Source organism: Phycodurus eques, chromosome 10 (genome assembly GCF_024500275.1).
Source record: "Phycodurus eques isolate BA_2022a chromosome 10, UOR_Pequ_1.1, whole genome shotgun sequence".
Taxonomy (NCBI): domain Eukaryota; kingdom Metazoa; phylum Chordata; class Actinopteri; order Syngnathiformes; family Syngnathidae; genus Phycodurus; species Phycodurus eques.
Window position 1 is genome coordinate 15654324 of NC_084534.1, and position 15455 is coordinate 15669778.

General features: G+C 40.1%; 1 protein-coding gene across 9 annotated transcripts in view; it reads right to left on the reverse strand.

Annotated features, from left to right (window-relative positions):
- Window positions 1–1521: 1521 nt before the first annotated feature.
- The window catches only part of scn8ab (sodium channel, voltage gated, type VIII, alpha subunit b), a 53394-nt gene continuing 39460 nt past the window's right edge, over window positions 1522–15455 (reverse strand). For 6 of the 9 annotated variants that reach the window (XM_061688776.1, XM_061688774.1, XM_061688777.1 and 3 more), the window contains 8 exons: window positions 14304–14477; window positions 12466–12588; window positions 9664–9948; window positions 9535–9588; window positions 9326–9463; window positions 9138–9242; window positions 7025–7295; window positions 1522–6419 (listed from right to left, as the gene is read on the reverse strand). In XM_061688776.1, the coding sequence (XP_061544760.1) occupies window positions 5260–6419; window positions 7025–7295; window positions 9138–9242; window positions 9326–9463; window positions 9535–9588; window positions 9664–9948; window positions 12466–12588; window positions 14304–14477 (2310 nt within the window). In that variant the 3' untranslated portion in view covers window positions 1522–5259. The remainder of the gene's footprint in view (window positions 6420–7024; window positions 7296–9137; window positions 9243–9325; window positions 9464–9534; window positions 9589–9663; window positions 9949–12465; window positions 12589–14303; window positions 14478–15455) is intronic. The other 3 variants (XM_061688779.1, XM_061688778.1, XM_061688780.1) reach the window with 1 other exon arrangement.

Below are 15455 nucleotides of genomic sequence, written 5' to 3' on the forward strand. Positions count from 1 at the left end.
AAAACTGCTGTTTTTACAGTGGTACCTCGAGTCTCGAATTCATTATGTATCGTGACAAAGCTCATATCTCAATTTACCCATACATCAAATCAATTTTCCTCATTGAAATGAAATTAAATAACATTAATCACCCCCAAAGCACAATTGTATTTTTGTCACGTGTTTTTGAATAAGGAAAAATAGTTATTGTTGTTATTAAAATAGTTATTATGCATTACTGTGTAGTGTTTGGTCATACAGGTGGGAGCACATCTGCATTTACCTGAAATTGTGGCTGTCGCAAAGTTCAGTCCTCCTCAGTCAAGTGTTAAAATCTTTCCTTTTCCCGGTAAATTTCCCCCATGTAGGGAGAGAACCAAGCTGATTGGGCACCAACTCTTGGATGTTTGTTAGTTGTCACTGGTTATAACGACTGTCCTGCAAGACCAACTTCCTCCCTTTTTTTCTTATTTTTGTGGTACACCCTTTAGGAATTGTAAACAAAAATTACAATTATGATGCCATATGTGTCACCTGGCAGCACGGTGCATGGCTGGTTAGCACATCTACCTCACAGTTCTGAGGACCGGGGTTCAAATCCCGGGCCCCCCTGTGTGGAGTTCGCATGTTCTCCACGTGCCTGCGTGGGTTTTCTCCGGGTACTCCAGTTTCCTCCCACATCCCCAAAACATGTATGGTAGTTTGACTGAAGACTCTAAATTGCCCGTAGGTGTGAATGTGAGTGCGAATGGTTGTTTGTTTACATGTGCCCTGCGATTGGCTGGTGACCAGTTCAGGTTCAGATAGTTGGATAGGGTCCCGCGACCCTAGTGAGGATAAAATGGAAAATGGATGGATGGATGTTGCACCTGAACGAGTCTATTGGAGTGTTTCTGTGAATAAGGGTGCTCGCTGGCACTTAACTTTAGCATACACTAGTAAAACAACCTTTTGCCCTACAACAAAATAACATGATACTTCAATGTTATATGGTAGCCCAATGACTTCGCAAACAAAATGTTTTCAATTAACAAACTTGTACGTGTTGTCAAGTTGACGTCTTGTTATTCAATATTAGACTAAATCCCATTGATTTATAGCTGCTATGGTAAATGGACTGGAGTTATATAGCGCTTTATCTACACTATCACAGTGCCCAAAGCGCTTTACAAAGCCTCATATTCACCCAGTCACACACCAATGGGCGGCTGCTGCCATGCAAGGCGCTGCCAGGCCCACTGGGGGCAAATTAGGGTTCAGTATCTTGCCCAAGGACACTTCGACATGTGGACAGTCGGAGCAAGGATTCAAACCAGCAACCTTTCGGTCACTGGACAACCCGCTCTACCCATTGAGCCACAGCAGCCATCACCTGCGGAAATAGGTAGATGTTATTGGTAATGACTGTGTTGAATGCAATTCAAAAGAAGCTGACATACAGTAAATGTCACACAATGTGACTTTAAGCAGCAACAAACCATCCACATTGGCACAGGCAAACTGCAAGTCACCCAAAAACCACAGCAGTCACAAGTCTAACTGGAAGGCTGCTTTATTGTTTGGAAATAGATTCGTGCTCAAATCAAGACATTCTTTCACTGATTCTCACTGAAATGTCTCGTGTGGTTGTGCAACATGTTCCGCTCTCTGGCTGCATTAGTGGCAAGAGATAATGACATTCAAAAGTTGTTGTTTTTTTCCCCGCCCAGTCAGCCTATTTTCAGCAACAAAACAAAACAAAACAAAACAAAACAAACAAAAAACGATATCCCAGTCATGCTAAATCAAAACAATGGCCCCATATTGTGAAAGCTAATCCAACATTTGAAAATGAGAGAAACCTGCAAAAGAGAAGGCAAGCTTTTACCAGCCCAAAAGCTTGTAAACAGAACATAGGGAGAAAGCTAAAGAGAGAGGGAGAGAGTCAGAGCGAGAGAGAGAGAAAGAGGAGAGATAACTTCTTTTACATGATTCTACAATATGTTAGTCCAGACAATCTAACCTACGTGGTGAGTTAGCAATATACCAGTTCATTTGGAAGCAATAGATTGCTACTATCGTGCTCTTTTTTCTTCTGTGGGTTTTGGAGCTCCGCATTGCCAACTTTACTGATAGACTAAATAGGAAGCTAAAAAGGCACGTGCCGTTTAGAGATATTGCACCAGAAACAAACACACAGGCAACTAAGACGACTAACCCTTGGGTTTTTACACATATCGCAGTGGGGATGGCGTCAGTGTATGACAAACATGACGGAGGGTTAGAGCTGTAATCCGCAAACACTTCACACACCAGTGAGGGGCATACTGTACTTCATACCAGCATTATGGATGTGTGTGTACACAAAGAAGATAAGGGGCAAAACATTGCTGCTAATGTACAAAAGGGTATATTGGTTAGTGCAATCCTCCCACCAAGGCAGGTTCCCCGATTCTCAGCAAGCAGCCAGTTTAACACCATGCATTTTGCACTGGCACCTTTGGGTGCTGGGTGGGCCAGTTTTGGTTATTGACGGAATATACACACAAACACAGCTGCGTGTTGAATTGTGTTTTCACCCTCTTGCAAAGAGTGGACAGGCGAGTTGCGTCACATTGTTCTAATATATACAGTATATATACTATATATATATATATATATATATATATATATATATATATATATCTATGTAGTAGAATATATATATATAATATATGCAATATAGCTCTGTATATCAAGGTATTGATTTGTAATATAGATTATTTTCCCTTAATCTCTTTTTTTGTGTGAAAAGTGAATAAAAAAGTTCTACTCTGACAGACGTTACGGTCTAACAAGTGTGACGGGGCAGAAGCTGGAAGCCATTCAATTTATGCTTATTTATATTTGAGTGTAATATTAATAGCTGTAGTTTTTGACGTAGTCCAGTATTTACAAAAAAACTGCACATGCCATTAAAATTAAATATGACATTAGGTTCTTACGAGTTAATTTTTAGCTTCAGACAAAAAGATCATACTTGGTTTTTTTTTCTTCTTCTTTCAAATGAATCCACTTTTCTGAATGGATTTTTTTTTTAAATACATGATGAGCGAAGAGAGAATTTTTATGCTTATCATTCATGGTTTTATTTGGTCAACACCCACAATGATTTTGGAGCGCTCATGCAGGAAGTGGACCATTTACAGGACTTGGGAACACATGGAAGGGTTAACCATCCCTAAACAGGAAGTGACATCACTACACAGTGCTAAAGATCTGCTGCGGCGTGGGTGCTCACAGCGCCGTGAGATGCATCTAATGCTCTGGTAGTTATTTGGTATTGAGTGCGTTGCGGAGCGGGTCAGAGCGTCAGCGTGTGTTAAATCGTAAAAGTCTGTCACATCACCTCACGTTGTTTCCTGTGTGTGTATGTACTACTGTGGCGAATCATTTTTTTGTTTGTTTTGTTTGTTTGTTTTCAGACATGAATGGAGCTCAGAATTAAAACCGTAATGACTTCTTCTAACTGCAATCCACTACCAATTTAACCAGCACCTTTGTAAGCGAGAACGAAAAATGTGTCTGTTTCACTGAGATGCTTCTAGCCCTATAGGTCTAAACGTCATAAGCAGGAAGTTCTCCAGCAGAATGGACCATGACTCCTACTGAAACCAGGCGGCCAGCTGAGATCGTTTCCCATCATCATCACCATCATCATGGTATTAAACACAAAGGCGTAAAATGTGAGTTAATAAATGCGCCCGTCACATTCACTTGCATTGTGTAGCAGAGCTCAACGAGTGTAATATCTCCTGAGAAAAAGGGGAGGACTTTTTTTTTTTTTTTTTTTTTTTTTCCAAGCATTGCATACAATTCTCGGGTCTCTGTTGAGAGCAAAATAAAATACTGTAATCAAAAATACATGGACATTTAGTCATAAACACAAACCCCCTTCACTGTGAGGAAGAACAAGACAGATCTCTTTGGCTTCTCCACACACTCCAACGCTTGCGTTTCTCATTACTCGGCTTAAATCGGACAAACATGTTTCCTTCGACATCTCAAATGAGGCTTATAAAACGAGAAAATAAGGAGGAAAACACACACACACACGTAAATAAGCTTAAGATCTCCTCTCAGCCCTTTCAGAAAGGAAATGCATCACCAATAAAAAGGCCATACTTGTAAAATCCCCACTGACCACTTAAAACAATAAAAGCAAATGGAGCATTACATACTGTAGGTGCATAGAAAAGTTAAATATAAGCTTCTGATTTTATGACATCACGTCCTTCATTTTTCTTTCATCTTCGAGAGCAGCAAATAATTATTCACATTACAACTGCAATCCACTAGTGTGTGTGCACGTGAGTGTGTGTGCGCGCGCGCGTGTGTGTGTGTATGTGTGTGCGTGCGTGTGTGTGTGCGTGCGTGCATGTGTTTTAATATACCAACATGTTCCATTCTTCTATGTATAGAGGCAACAATTGTAATGTCTTGAGTGATGAGACAAGATTTCCGTTTCAGATGATTGACCCTCGTAACGCACCACCGCAGTGTTAGTGTTTTGTGGACTATGAAAAGTTCATGCAAGAGTTCTGGTCAAAAACATGCCGTCATGCAAATCATTTCTATGCATCAAACAAGCACAATTACCTATGTATTTGTTTTTGGAACACTTTCTGAGTAAATGTACGTAAGCCCTTGGCTTGACATCACCCCCGTAATAAACAGACCCTGAACAAATTGGTGTGAAAGCCCATATGTTTTAAAAGAAAAAAACATTTGGACGTGGGTATAAATAATGGGAGTTAAGTGGCATAGGCAAAATGCTAAATAGTGTTCCTTTTATATTGGTTTGCATTTTTGCTGCTCACATCAACAATTTCTTGCTTTAATAAAACAAAAATACTCCCAATGCGCTCTATTATTTGTGTCTGTCACTCATCCTTAGATAGTCATTTTGCTCTAAGAGACATTTCCGTACTTGCACAGTGCAACTCAGGCACCTGTAAGACTTCCTTATCTTTTCCACAACACCGCCTTCCATTGGAATCTGTGAAGTCCTTCGTTTGGGGCTCCTTGTCTCCTGTGTGGACGTAAATCATCTAGATACAACGATGTCACAGCTGATTATGAGAGGAGTTCAAGAGTCTTCAAGCCGTTGACAGTGTGAGCACTTCTCTCTGAAGGCCGAAAATAAAAACACTCAATCTTTTCTGACTTGCAAATGAAATAATCTGTACATCCGTGCGAGTGTGAGTTTCCTCGTGTTATAATTTGTGGTGTTAATAGCGTGAATATGACTATCCCATCGCCTTAACATTTGGATTCCCTGACGTCTTTTTGGTTTCTTCCTCTCTCGTTCCTCCCTCCCTTGCCCTCGTTATCGTCCTCCTTCTCCTTGTCAGGTTTGGTGACGCTATCGTAAGAGGGCAGGGAGGCAGTTGAGGGCGTGGCCTCCTTCTCTTGTTCCTGATTATTCCCGCCATTCTCCACTCTGTTGTTGGTTGGAACGCGCTTGCAAACGAAACCCCGCCTCGTCAAGTAGGCGCGGTAGGCCCTTTGGATGATTCTGGCTGATACGTCCTCCTGCTTGCGCCTCAGAGTGGTGGTGATGGGCTCGTAAGAGACCTTGGAAGGATTGGCCGCCACAAATCGCTCCTCCATTTGTTGCCTCAACATGTCCAACTCACCGCTGTCACCCAGCACGCGCTTGGTGAAAGCAAACAGGATGTCCAGGCAGTGTATGCGGTCCCCGCTCACCATAGGCATGTCCATGGCAATGAGTTCAATGGTGTTGGGCTTAGGGACACGCAGCGGGTGTTCAAGTGCATCCGCAAAGTCGGAAACCTTGGCATATGTGATGAACTGGGAAGCAGTGGGGTCAAACTTCTCCCAAATCTCATAGAAGGTCTCAAAGTCATCCTCGCTGAGCGGGTCAGTGCTCTCCTCCGTGGCCACACTGAAGTTCTCCAGAATGATGGCGATGTACATGTTGACCACAATTAGGAAAGAAATGATGATATACATAACAAAGAAGAAGATGCCGACAGATGGGTTGCCGCAGTTTCCTGTTGAAGGAGTTCCAGAATTCTCCAGCGATGGGTCACAGTCTGGAGGGTAGTTAAGAATGGGTAGCAGCAGGCCGTCCCAGCCAGCTGACGTAGTGATCATGAACAAGATGATCATGCTGTTGCCGAAGGTCTCAAAGTTGTACATGTCGTCGATTCCGGCCCCGTGTTTTACGTAGCCAAAGTTGGACATGCCGAAGATGGAGAAAATGAACATGACCAGGAAAAGCAGCAGGCCAATATTGAACAAGGCTGGGAGTGACATCATCAGGGCGAAGAGTAGAGTTCTGATGCCTTTGGCGCCCTTGATGAGGCGCAGGATTCGACCGATACGGGCCAGTCGAATCACCCTGAACAGTGTTGGTGACACAAAGTACTTCTCGATCAAGTCGGCGAGGAACATTCCTATGGATGAAAAGAACAAAAACAGACAAGACATAAACATGAAGTCATTAAAAACAGCACTTGAACTGTAATTCCCCGATGATCGCCTGTGACATGATCATTTTATGGCCAGTAGATGTTTCCCAGCAAAAAAAAGTTTTTTATTAAATGCCTAAAAACAATATAAAGCAAGAGAAAAATGTATTTTCCATCAATTGGCATTAACAGGAATGACAATTTATCCAATTTAATGCCATTAAATCAATTGGCAATTTATTGAGATTAATCTTGTTCTCCTAAAATCATAGATTGTATCACATCTACACAGTATATTGCGATCACCAGCTGAAGTATCAAGTCTTCAGATAGAACCTTGTGGTACACCATGTGTTATCCTTTTACATGTACTCTAATACTTTTGTGAATACTGTATTTCCTCATACAGTGATGGGGTGTTTATTTACTTATCTGCAGAGAAGAGGGAAAGGGGCCTATTATTCCTATCAAATAATATTAATGCATGTCATATAAATATTGAATTACCTATTGACGTCTGTTTTACAAATTCCCCAAAAATACTTCACATATCTTGTCTTCTATGTGTAAGAACCCTTGTAAATACTTGCCCACAATGGAGAGGATGACAACCACCACATCAAAGATGTTCCAGCCGTTGGTGAAGTAGTAGTGACGCAGCGCAAACAGCTTCAGTAAAAACTCGCCGGTGAAGACAACAATGAAGATGAAGTTGACCCAGTAGAGCACATTATCTGTTTCTTTTGACTGAGTGTCTGTTTCCACCATCATGGTGACCATGTTGAGGCAGATGAGGATCATGATAGAGATGTCGAACACTTGCTGGGTCACAAAATCAAACACCATGCCCTGGATTTTGTTCTAAGAGGATAAAAAGGAAAACGGAACATATTGTCATTTTTGCGAAACATTTGATAACAACCTCAATTCCAATGAAGTTGGGACGTTATGTTAAACATAAATAAAAGCAGAATACAATGATTTGCAAATCATGTTCAACCTATATTTAATTGAATACACGACAAAGACAAGATATATAACGTTCAAACTGATCAACTTTATTGATTTCAGCAAATAAGCATTAACTTTGAATTTTATGGCTGCAATTTTATGGTGGCAAAAAAGACTGTGAAACTTTTAATTTTATGGCTGCAATTTTATGGTGGAAAAAAGACTGTGAAAGTTGAGGTATGGTCATCAAACACATGTTTGGAACATCCCACAACAGAACAGGCTAATTGGGAAATAGGTGGGTGCCATGATTGGGTATAAAAGGAGCTTCCCTGAATTGCTCAGTCATTCACAAGCAAAGATGGGGCGAGGTTCACCTCTTTGTGAGCAAGTGCGTGAGAAAATAGTCGAACACTTTAAGGACAATGTTCCTCAACGTACAATTGCAAGGAATTTAGGGATTTCATCATCTACGGTCCATAATATCATCAAAAGGTTCAGAGAATCTGGAGAAATCACTGCATGTAAGCGTCAAGGCCAAAAACCAACATTGAATGCCCGTGACCTTCGATCCCTCAGGTGGCACTGCATCAAAAACCGACATCAATGTGTAATTGATTCTTTGTCAATTGACTGTCTGTTGTGGTACGAGAGCGGCTCCAACTACAGGAGACAAATTCCTTGTGTGTTTTTTGGACATACTTGGCAAATAAAGATGATTCTGACCACATGGGCTCAGGAACACTTCAGAAAACCAATGTCAGTAAATAGAGTTTGGCGCTACATCTGTAAGTGCAACTTGAAACTCTACTACGCAAAGCAAAAGCCATTTATCAACAACACCCAGAAACGCCGCCGGCTTCTCTGGGCCCGAGCTCATCTAAGATGGACTGATGCAAAGTGCGAAAGTGTTCTGTGGTCCGACGAGTCCACATTTCAAATTGTTTTTGGAAATTGTGGACGTCGTGTCCTCCGGGCCAAAGAGGAAAAGAACCATCTGTTATGGACGCAAAGTTCAAAAGCCAGCATCCGTGATGGTATGGGGCTGTGTTAGTGCCAATGGCATGGGTAACTTACACATCTGTGAAGGCACCATTAATGCTGAAAGGTACATACAGCTTTTGGAGAAATATATGCTGCCATCCAAGCAATGTCTTTTTCATGGAGGCCCCTGCTTATTTCAGCAAGACAATGCCAAACCACATTTTGCACGTGTTACAACAGCGTGGCTTCGTAGTAAAAGAGTGCGGGTACTAGACTGGCCTGCCTGCAGTCCAGACTCTCCCATTGAAAATGCGTGGCACATCAGAAGCGTAAAATACGACAACGGAGACCCCGGACTGTTGAACAGCTGAAGCTGTACATCAAGCAAGAATGGGAAAGAATTCCACCCACAAAGCTTCTACAATTAGTTTCCTCAGTTCCCAAAATGTGTATTGAATGTTGTTAAAAGAAAAGGTGATGTAACACAGTGGTAAACATTAACCTGTCCCAGTTTTTCTGGAACGTGTTGCAGCCATACAATTCTAAGTTAATGATTATTTGCTAAAAACAATAAAGTTTTTCAGTTTGAACATTACATATCTTGTCTTTGTAGTGTATAAAATTAAATATAGGTTGAACATTGCATTCTGTTTTTATTTATATTTTTTATTTATTTATATTTAACACAACGTCCCAACTTCATTGGAATTGGGATTGTAGAACGTGCTTGTTGGAGACGATGACACTTATCTTTAGTTAAAATGTTACCTGTGGTCTGGGTATAGGCTTTTGTGGTTTTTTTGAACCAAGTTTCTTCATAGCATTGTAGTATTTCTTCTGTTCTTCCGTCATAAATATATCCTGACCTCCAAAGTAAAGGATAAAAAACAACATGGTTACAATTGTGAAGTAGATATCTCTCAAGAAGGTGCACAAGTGGGGAAAATAAAACTTATCTTTTTCTTTTGCTGATTGAAGTTATCAATGATGACACCAATGAAGAGGTTTAGGGTGAAGAATGAGCCAAATATAATAAAGATGACAAAGTAGATGTACATGTACAAGTTGTCTTCATACAGCGGCTGATCCCCCACCTATAAAGTTGCAAAAGTGAATATATTCAACCTCTGTCGCTCACGAACAATTGGGAAGCTATTAACCCTACCTTTCTAGAATCTATTGCTGCATACATAATGTCCATCCAGCCTTTGAATGTTGCCTGCACGGTTGAGACATAGTGTGTGAGAAAACACTTTTGCATCAAGAGAGACGACGTATAGAAGGTTCTCCTCACCACTTGTAGAAGTGCCAGGTAGCCTGCCCCCACATTGTCAAAGTTGATCTTGACATTTTTCCATCTGACTTCAGTGTGGTTATCATTAATGAGTGCAAAACACTCCGTTCGGTTGTTAACTTCATTGGGGTGGAAATATTGCTCTTCTGTGTCATTGTAGCAGAAGTAGTACTTCCCAGCAAAGAGGTTCACACCCATGATGCTGAAGATGAGCCAGAAGATGAGACACACCAGTAGCACGTTCATAATGGAAGGAATGGCCCCTACCAAGGCGTTCACCACAACCTGAAGAGAATAAGTCAGGACACACTCTAATCGCGTGTGGTTTGCATTGACAAAATCACACAAACACTGAGGACATCAACACCCGTGTATACTGAAATGCACATTCCCTCTCTCCTTAAGAAAACTTTCTAGGCCGATCAAAATAAAACACGAGAAGTACTACACTTTAGCTGAGTACTGAATGAAAGTGACAGTGAAGACTAAATGTTTGCAGTGGTGTCCCTTCACTAAGGGGCAGGTAGTTTCTTTCCAATTTGCATTTATGTGTAGAATAAGGATTTCTTAGATTGCCATGAATTATTTAATTGGGCAATGCAAAAGTTAAAATTCCAGGCTGACACAAATCTGAATATTACCAAATCAAATCAGATCTTGACAGAGGTACTCTCCTTTACAATCAATTTATAGTTTTCTTTGTATGTAGCCTACTTCAATGGTTGGTGTCAAACCAATTTTTGAACACACCTGATCAGATGTTTGTATTGAAATCTATTTGTTACACATCTTTGACATGCAAATATCCAAATCCAAATAAAATTTAGTGTTTCATGCTCAGATTGCACTAAAGAATATTCATTAAAGTCGATGACAAACTAACAGGCGCTATAGTGACTTGCAGGTAACGTGAAAATGTATAATCGAGCATACAAACTGCGTTATACGTTGTATGAAATACAATAACTCAATTAGCATAAGTAGGAGACTACATGAATGTGCATTTTAATAGACATAGGTGCTGTGAGTATACTACCAAGGAGTATTAGGGCCACACCCACACAAAAACTGTAATACTATGAGAATCGAGTTGTAATACTAAGAGAATAAAGTCCTAATCTTACAAGACTACAGTTGTAATATTATGAGAAAAATGTTATTTCTGGAGAATGAAGTCATATTAAGAGAAGGAAAATCAAAATTTTCCGATGTTCAAGTTGTAGTATTACGAGCACAAACTATACATTGAAATCAAGCCCTTAGTTGAGGATAGTTCAGGATATAGGCCTTTTCAAGAGTTTTTAACACTGCACTTAGCAGGGTGCAGTGCGCCGTCGACCAACCCATTTATTTTGAATTTGTTGCAGCATTGTGCAGAGAGAGGAATATGATAATGACGAAGTAAAAATAAATGCAAATGAAAGTGCGTCATTTGTTTTGTCGCGTCTTTTGGGACACAAGACAAAATGACGTGCTGTGACGTGCTAAGGAAGACAGCAATGGAAGGTGATTTCCACCATGCTGAATATGCCAGTTTGGTTGAAAGGGGTAGAAACGTGATTTTAATATTTTTAACAAAATAAATGTTAGATAGAAATAAAATATAGCAAAGCCACATATGCTTCACTCGCATTATGTCTCCTGGGCTTTCCTTTTCTAACTACTTTATGTCCAAATCGGCAGGAAAAGGCACCAGGCTACTCCCCTTTTAGGTAGCTTAGCAACCAGTACCAAATATGGACACACTAGCACTGGGCCGCCATATGCTTGCACCGTCCTACACTGTGCCCCGCTGTGAACCCCACAAAAGCCAAGTGCAATGTGAAAAGGGCTTACAAATTTTACAATGACATTAGTCAATGTTTTGTCACATGAACACCATCATCAGGATAATAAGTTTTATATCATTGTGTAAAAGATGAAATTAAATTGTGTTTGTTTCTGTTCCTGCAAAAGAACAACACAAATCTCCTCTTTTGCAGTTTTTTTTGTTTGTTTTTTTCATTATGAAGCAAGTGTTTGTAACAAACGTTTACTGATAGTTCCATGATTAATATATAGAAAGTCTTTATTTTTGTAATATTATTGCTATATATTATATTATATTATAACTTCACTGTAGTGATGTTCAACATTTTTCTTCATAATGTTGCAACTTTATTCTTGTCACATTAAGACAACTTTTTCCTTTTTGTCATTTCAATGTTGCCCGAATACTACTTCTGATTTATATAAAACCAAATTATGGAAGGAAAAAAAACCCTAAGAGGCACACACATCAACACTAGGGTTTGCCAAACATGAGAAGATTGCATCCATATGACTACCCAATACGTAGATGGGTGGCGAGCAAGGATGAGTGGGGGTGGGGAGCAAATGCAACCAGAAGTTTGGTGGTCTTCCAGTGTGACGATACCAAAGCCAAACTGCGATAAGATCAGTGAACAGCACATTTTGTGACGGAGCGATAGGCACAAGCTTCTGAGCCTAAAACATTTATTTTTCTCTTTGGTACCAATATGAATGTGACAACCCCCCTTTATCATTGAATCAGGCTCAGAACAGTTATCAAAAGAATTCTCTGGAGACTGTCATGTAGTATTTAGGGGAGCAGCCACCAAGTTCATGCACAAGCCAGTTTGGGATCCTTTTCATCATAAATGATGTTTTACAAAAATATTTTTACCATCTGAGATGATCTGCATCCATGCAAAATGGTTTACAATTTTATCAATTTCATTTGCTAGCCTTTTCTTCAATTGGCATGCAGATGCACCAGCTGCCTGGTATCTTGGGCCTTACCCTCATCCCTTCAAAACGTGACAGGGCCCTGAGGGGTCGCAAGGCCCTCAGTGTCCTGAGTGACTTAATTGGGCCAAGATCGGAGTAGCCCAAGGCATTAGCTATAAGGCTGACTATAGACACCTACACAGATAGGGACAGACAGGGGACAGAAGCAAAGGAAGAGAGGACCCACATGGTTAGAGGGGACAGAGCGAAAAGGTCGGGCCTTACTCATACTGGAAGGATAGTGGAATTGTCAAAACATAAATAGATACACATGAACTGCAGCTTCTCTGTAGATACACCTACAATATATAACATTTAGTCAATGAATTGTATTGTAAGACCCAAGCGTTTTTCTTCATTATTTCTTGTTTACTTCTGTCTGTTTTTGGTGAAGTTTGGCAAGCGAGTCGAGCGATGACCAGCTCGACAGCACACCTGGAAAGAAACTTGTGGTTGGCACAGTGAGAGGGAAAAACGATAGTTCAACGAAGGGAAAATAATCTGAGGAGGGATGTTCTCACAGACACTCAACCAATATGCCACAATAATTTACAAACATGTACAAAACAATACAGTTGCTACACCAGAGGACATCTCACTTAAACGGGACAACGAGAAGATTGAGGACTGTCAGGGTGGGAACAGAAGAACCTGTGAAAGTCCAAACACAGCAACACAAACCTTACCATGGAACCTCAAACAAGACCCTCTGTCACGCTTAACTTAAAGTGCATACAGTAGAGCCACCTGCTGTGAGAGAGAAGACATTAGAGCATAGTGTCATTAAAAGAGAGGATGGGTTGGTAGATATTTTCAGGCAACAGGCATATACTGTATACATCTCAGTAAATTAGAAGAGTGTCAAAAGCTTAATTTAGTGAGGTAGTTCGATTCAAAAAGTGAAACTCATATTATAGAGATGCATGACACACACTAAGAGTGAAATATCTCATCATTTGTTTTTCAAAATATGTGTAATTTTGATAATTATAGCTTACAGCAAAAGAAAACCCAAATTCACAATCTCTAGAATGTACAACACTACGTAACAAACAATGAAAATTATTTTTACTGTGGAAATTAGGTAGGAATTTGCCTTCTGCAAAGTATTTAGTTAATTGAGTCTATATAATTTATGAGTACTGAAATACATTTAGCTTTCTACCATACTCAAATTTATTGAGATGTACCTGTAATACTCATAAAAAAAAGTTAGAGAGAAAGCAATGCACTATAACCTATAAGTGAACTTAATTTGACATTCTCCAAACCTTTGAATGCACAAGTCCCACTGTTCAGTGTTTTTAGTATTTTTGCACAACTTGCTGTTCTCTAACAAGGAGCTAATGGGCAAAATTCTCAACAATTTTAACATTTTCAAATTTCCTATACACCAATTCTAATTGAATTCAAATCCATTCAATGAAGTTGGACATGCACATTCAAAGGTTTAGAGACGGTCAATTTAAGTTCACCTGTAAAGGTTATTGTGAATTTTAGCTTCATCCTGAAATTTCACCCAAAGACAAAAAAAATCCCTAACTTTTTGTGAGTAGTATGTATGAATCGAGTATGTATGAATCCCCACAGAGAGGCAAAGAAAATCCTACTGCAACACACACTATCGACATGGTGGAAATGTTGTGCTGACACATATTTCAGATATACATACTTTGACATACTTCCAACATGGGCCAGGGGGGTTAGGTTGGGGCAAATTATTTTCAAAACACTCAACAATTAAAAAAAATTATTCAGCAGTCTAGCACTAAAGTAAAGGACTATCCATCCATCCATTTTCTCTACCGCTTATTCTCACTAGACGAGCACTAAAATATTCCAGTACTTACATCCACAATGAAGAAGTCCAACCAGCACCAGGCGTTCGTGAAGTACTTGACAAAGCCGTAAGCCACCCACTTTAGCAACATCTCCAGAATGAAAATGTAGGTGAAAACCCGATCGGCATACTCTAGAATAATGCGGATGGTCTTCCTCTGCTCAATGTAGACGTCCTCAAAGGCCTATGGACCAGCACACAAGTATCAAATACATGAACTGTGATCTGTTTCAGCATTTACTGCATTTCACATTGAAAAAACATTCTCTCACAAGCACAAGAGACAAGTCCTGTTTTCATGACCGTGTATTTAGTAGTTGATTTGCGCGCAGGATTAAGCAAAACCTACTTAGCCTACCTACCATGAAACTTTATTGAGGAATTTGGCATGGGCCAAGGAACAAACCTCTAAAAACTAATATCCACAGAAGAAGCTCAGTTGTTTGGATAGTTGGTTGTCAACAATTTTGTAATGTTGTTATCACCACCGACAGGATTGGAATAGAGTTTCCTGGTCTGTTTCTCTTGCATAAATTCCATTATTATGGCCTCATAGGCCAATTCAGAGGAGAGGAATTTACCACTTTTTGGTAATACATTATCTTTTTTATGAGACTGGCCCTCAAAACGGGGAGGAGGGGGACTGGGGGATAGGGGGGGCGTTGAGCTCATGGTCAGCTCATTTAAAGTTGTAACAGCAGAAAAAAAAACATTACAAGAGAGCACCCTTCAGCCAATACTGTTATCCATAACATTGTTACAAAAAAAAAAAAAAAGTTGTAATGTCTGAACTATTATACTAGTTGAAATCAGCTTGTATAGTTTGTTTACACTCCCAAAGTGGGTTTGTTCCAAATTACGGAAAAAGAGGAAGGAAGACCAACTTTGCACCATTTCTTCAGCACTGCGAGTGAATATTCTTTAGCAATTGTTTTCATTTGGCCACAGGCCTCCTCGCTCCAGAAAGCTGCTAAAGTAAGCTGGAATTTGTCGGATGAAAGGTTGGTGCATTAAAGCGCTTGGCTTTCCATTAGCAACAAGCTTACTTCATAAGAAGCAGCTGCAGAAGAAAAGCAGGAGCTGGTCTTCCTTGTCCATCTCATAGAAAGGATTATTTTTCCTTGACTCTCAATTACTCTGCCCTACAAATTAACTTTATTTA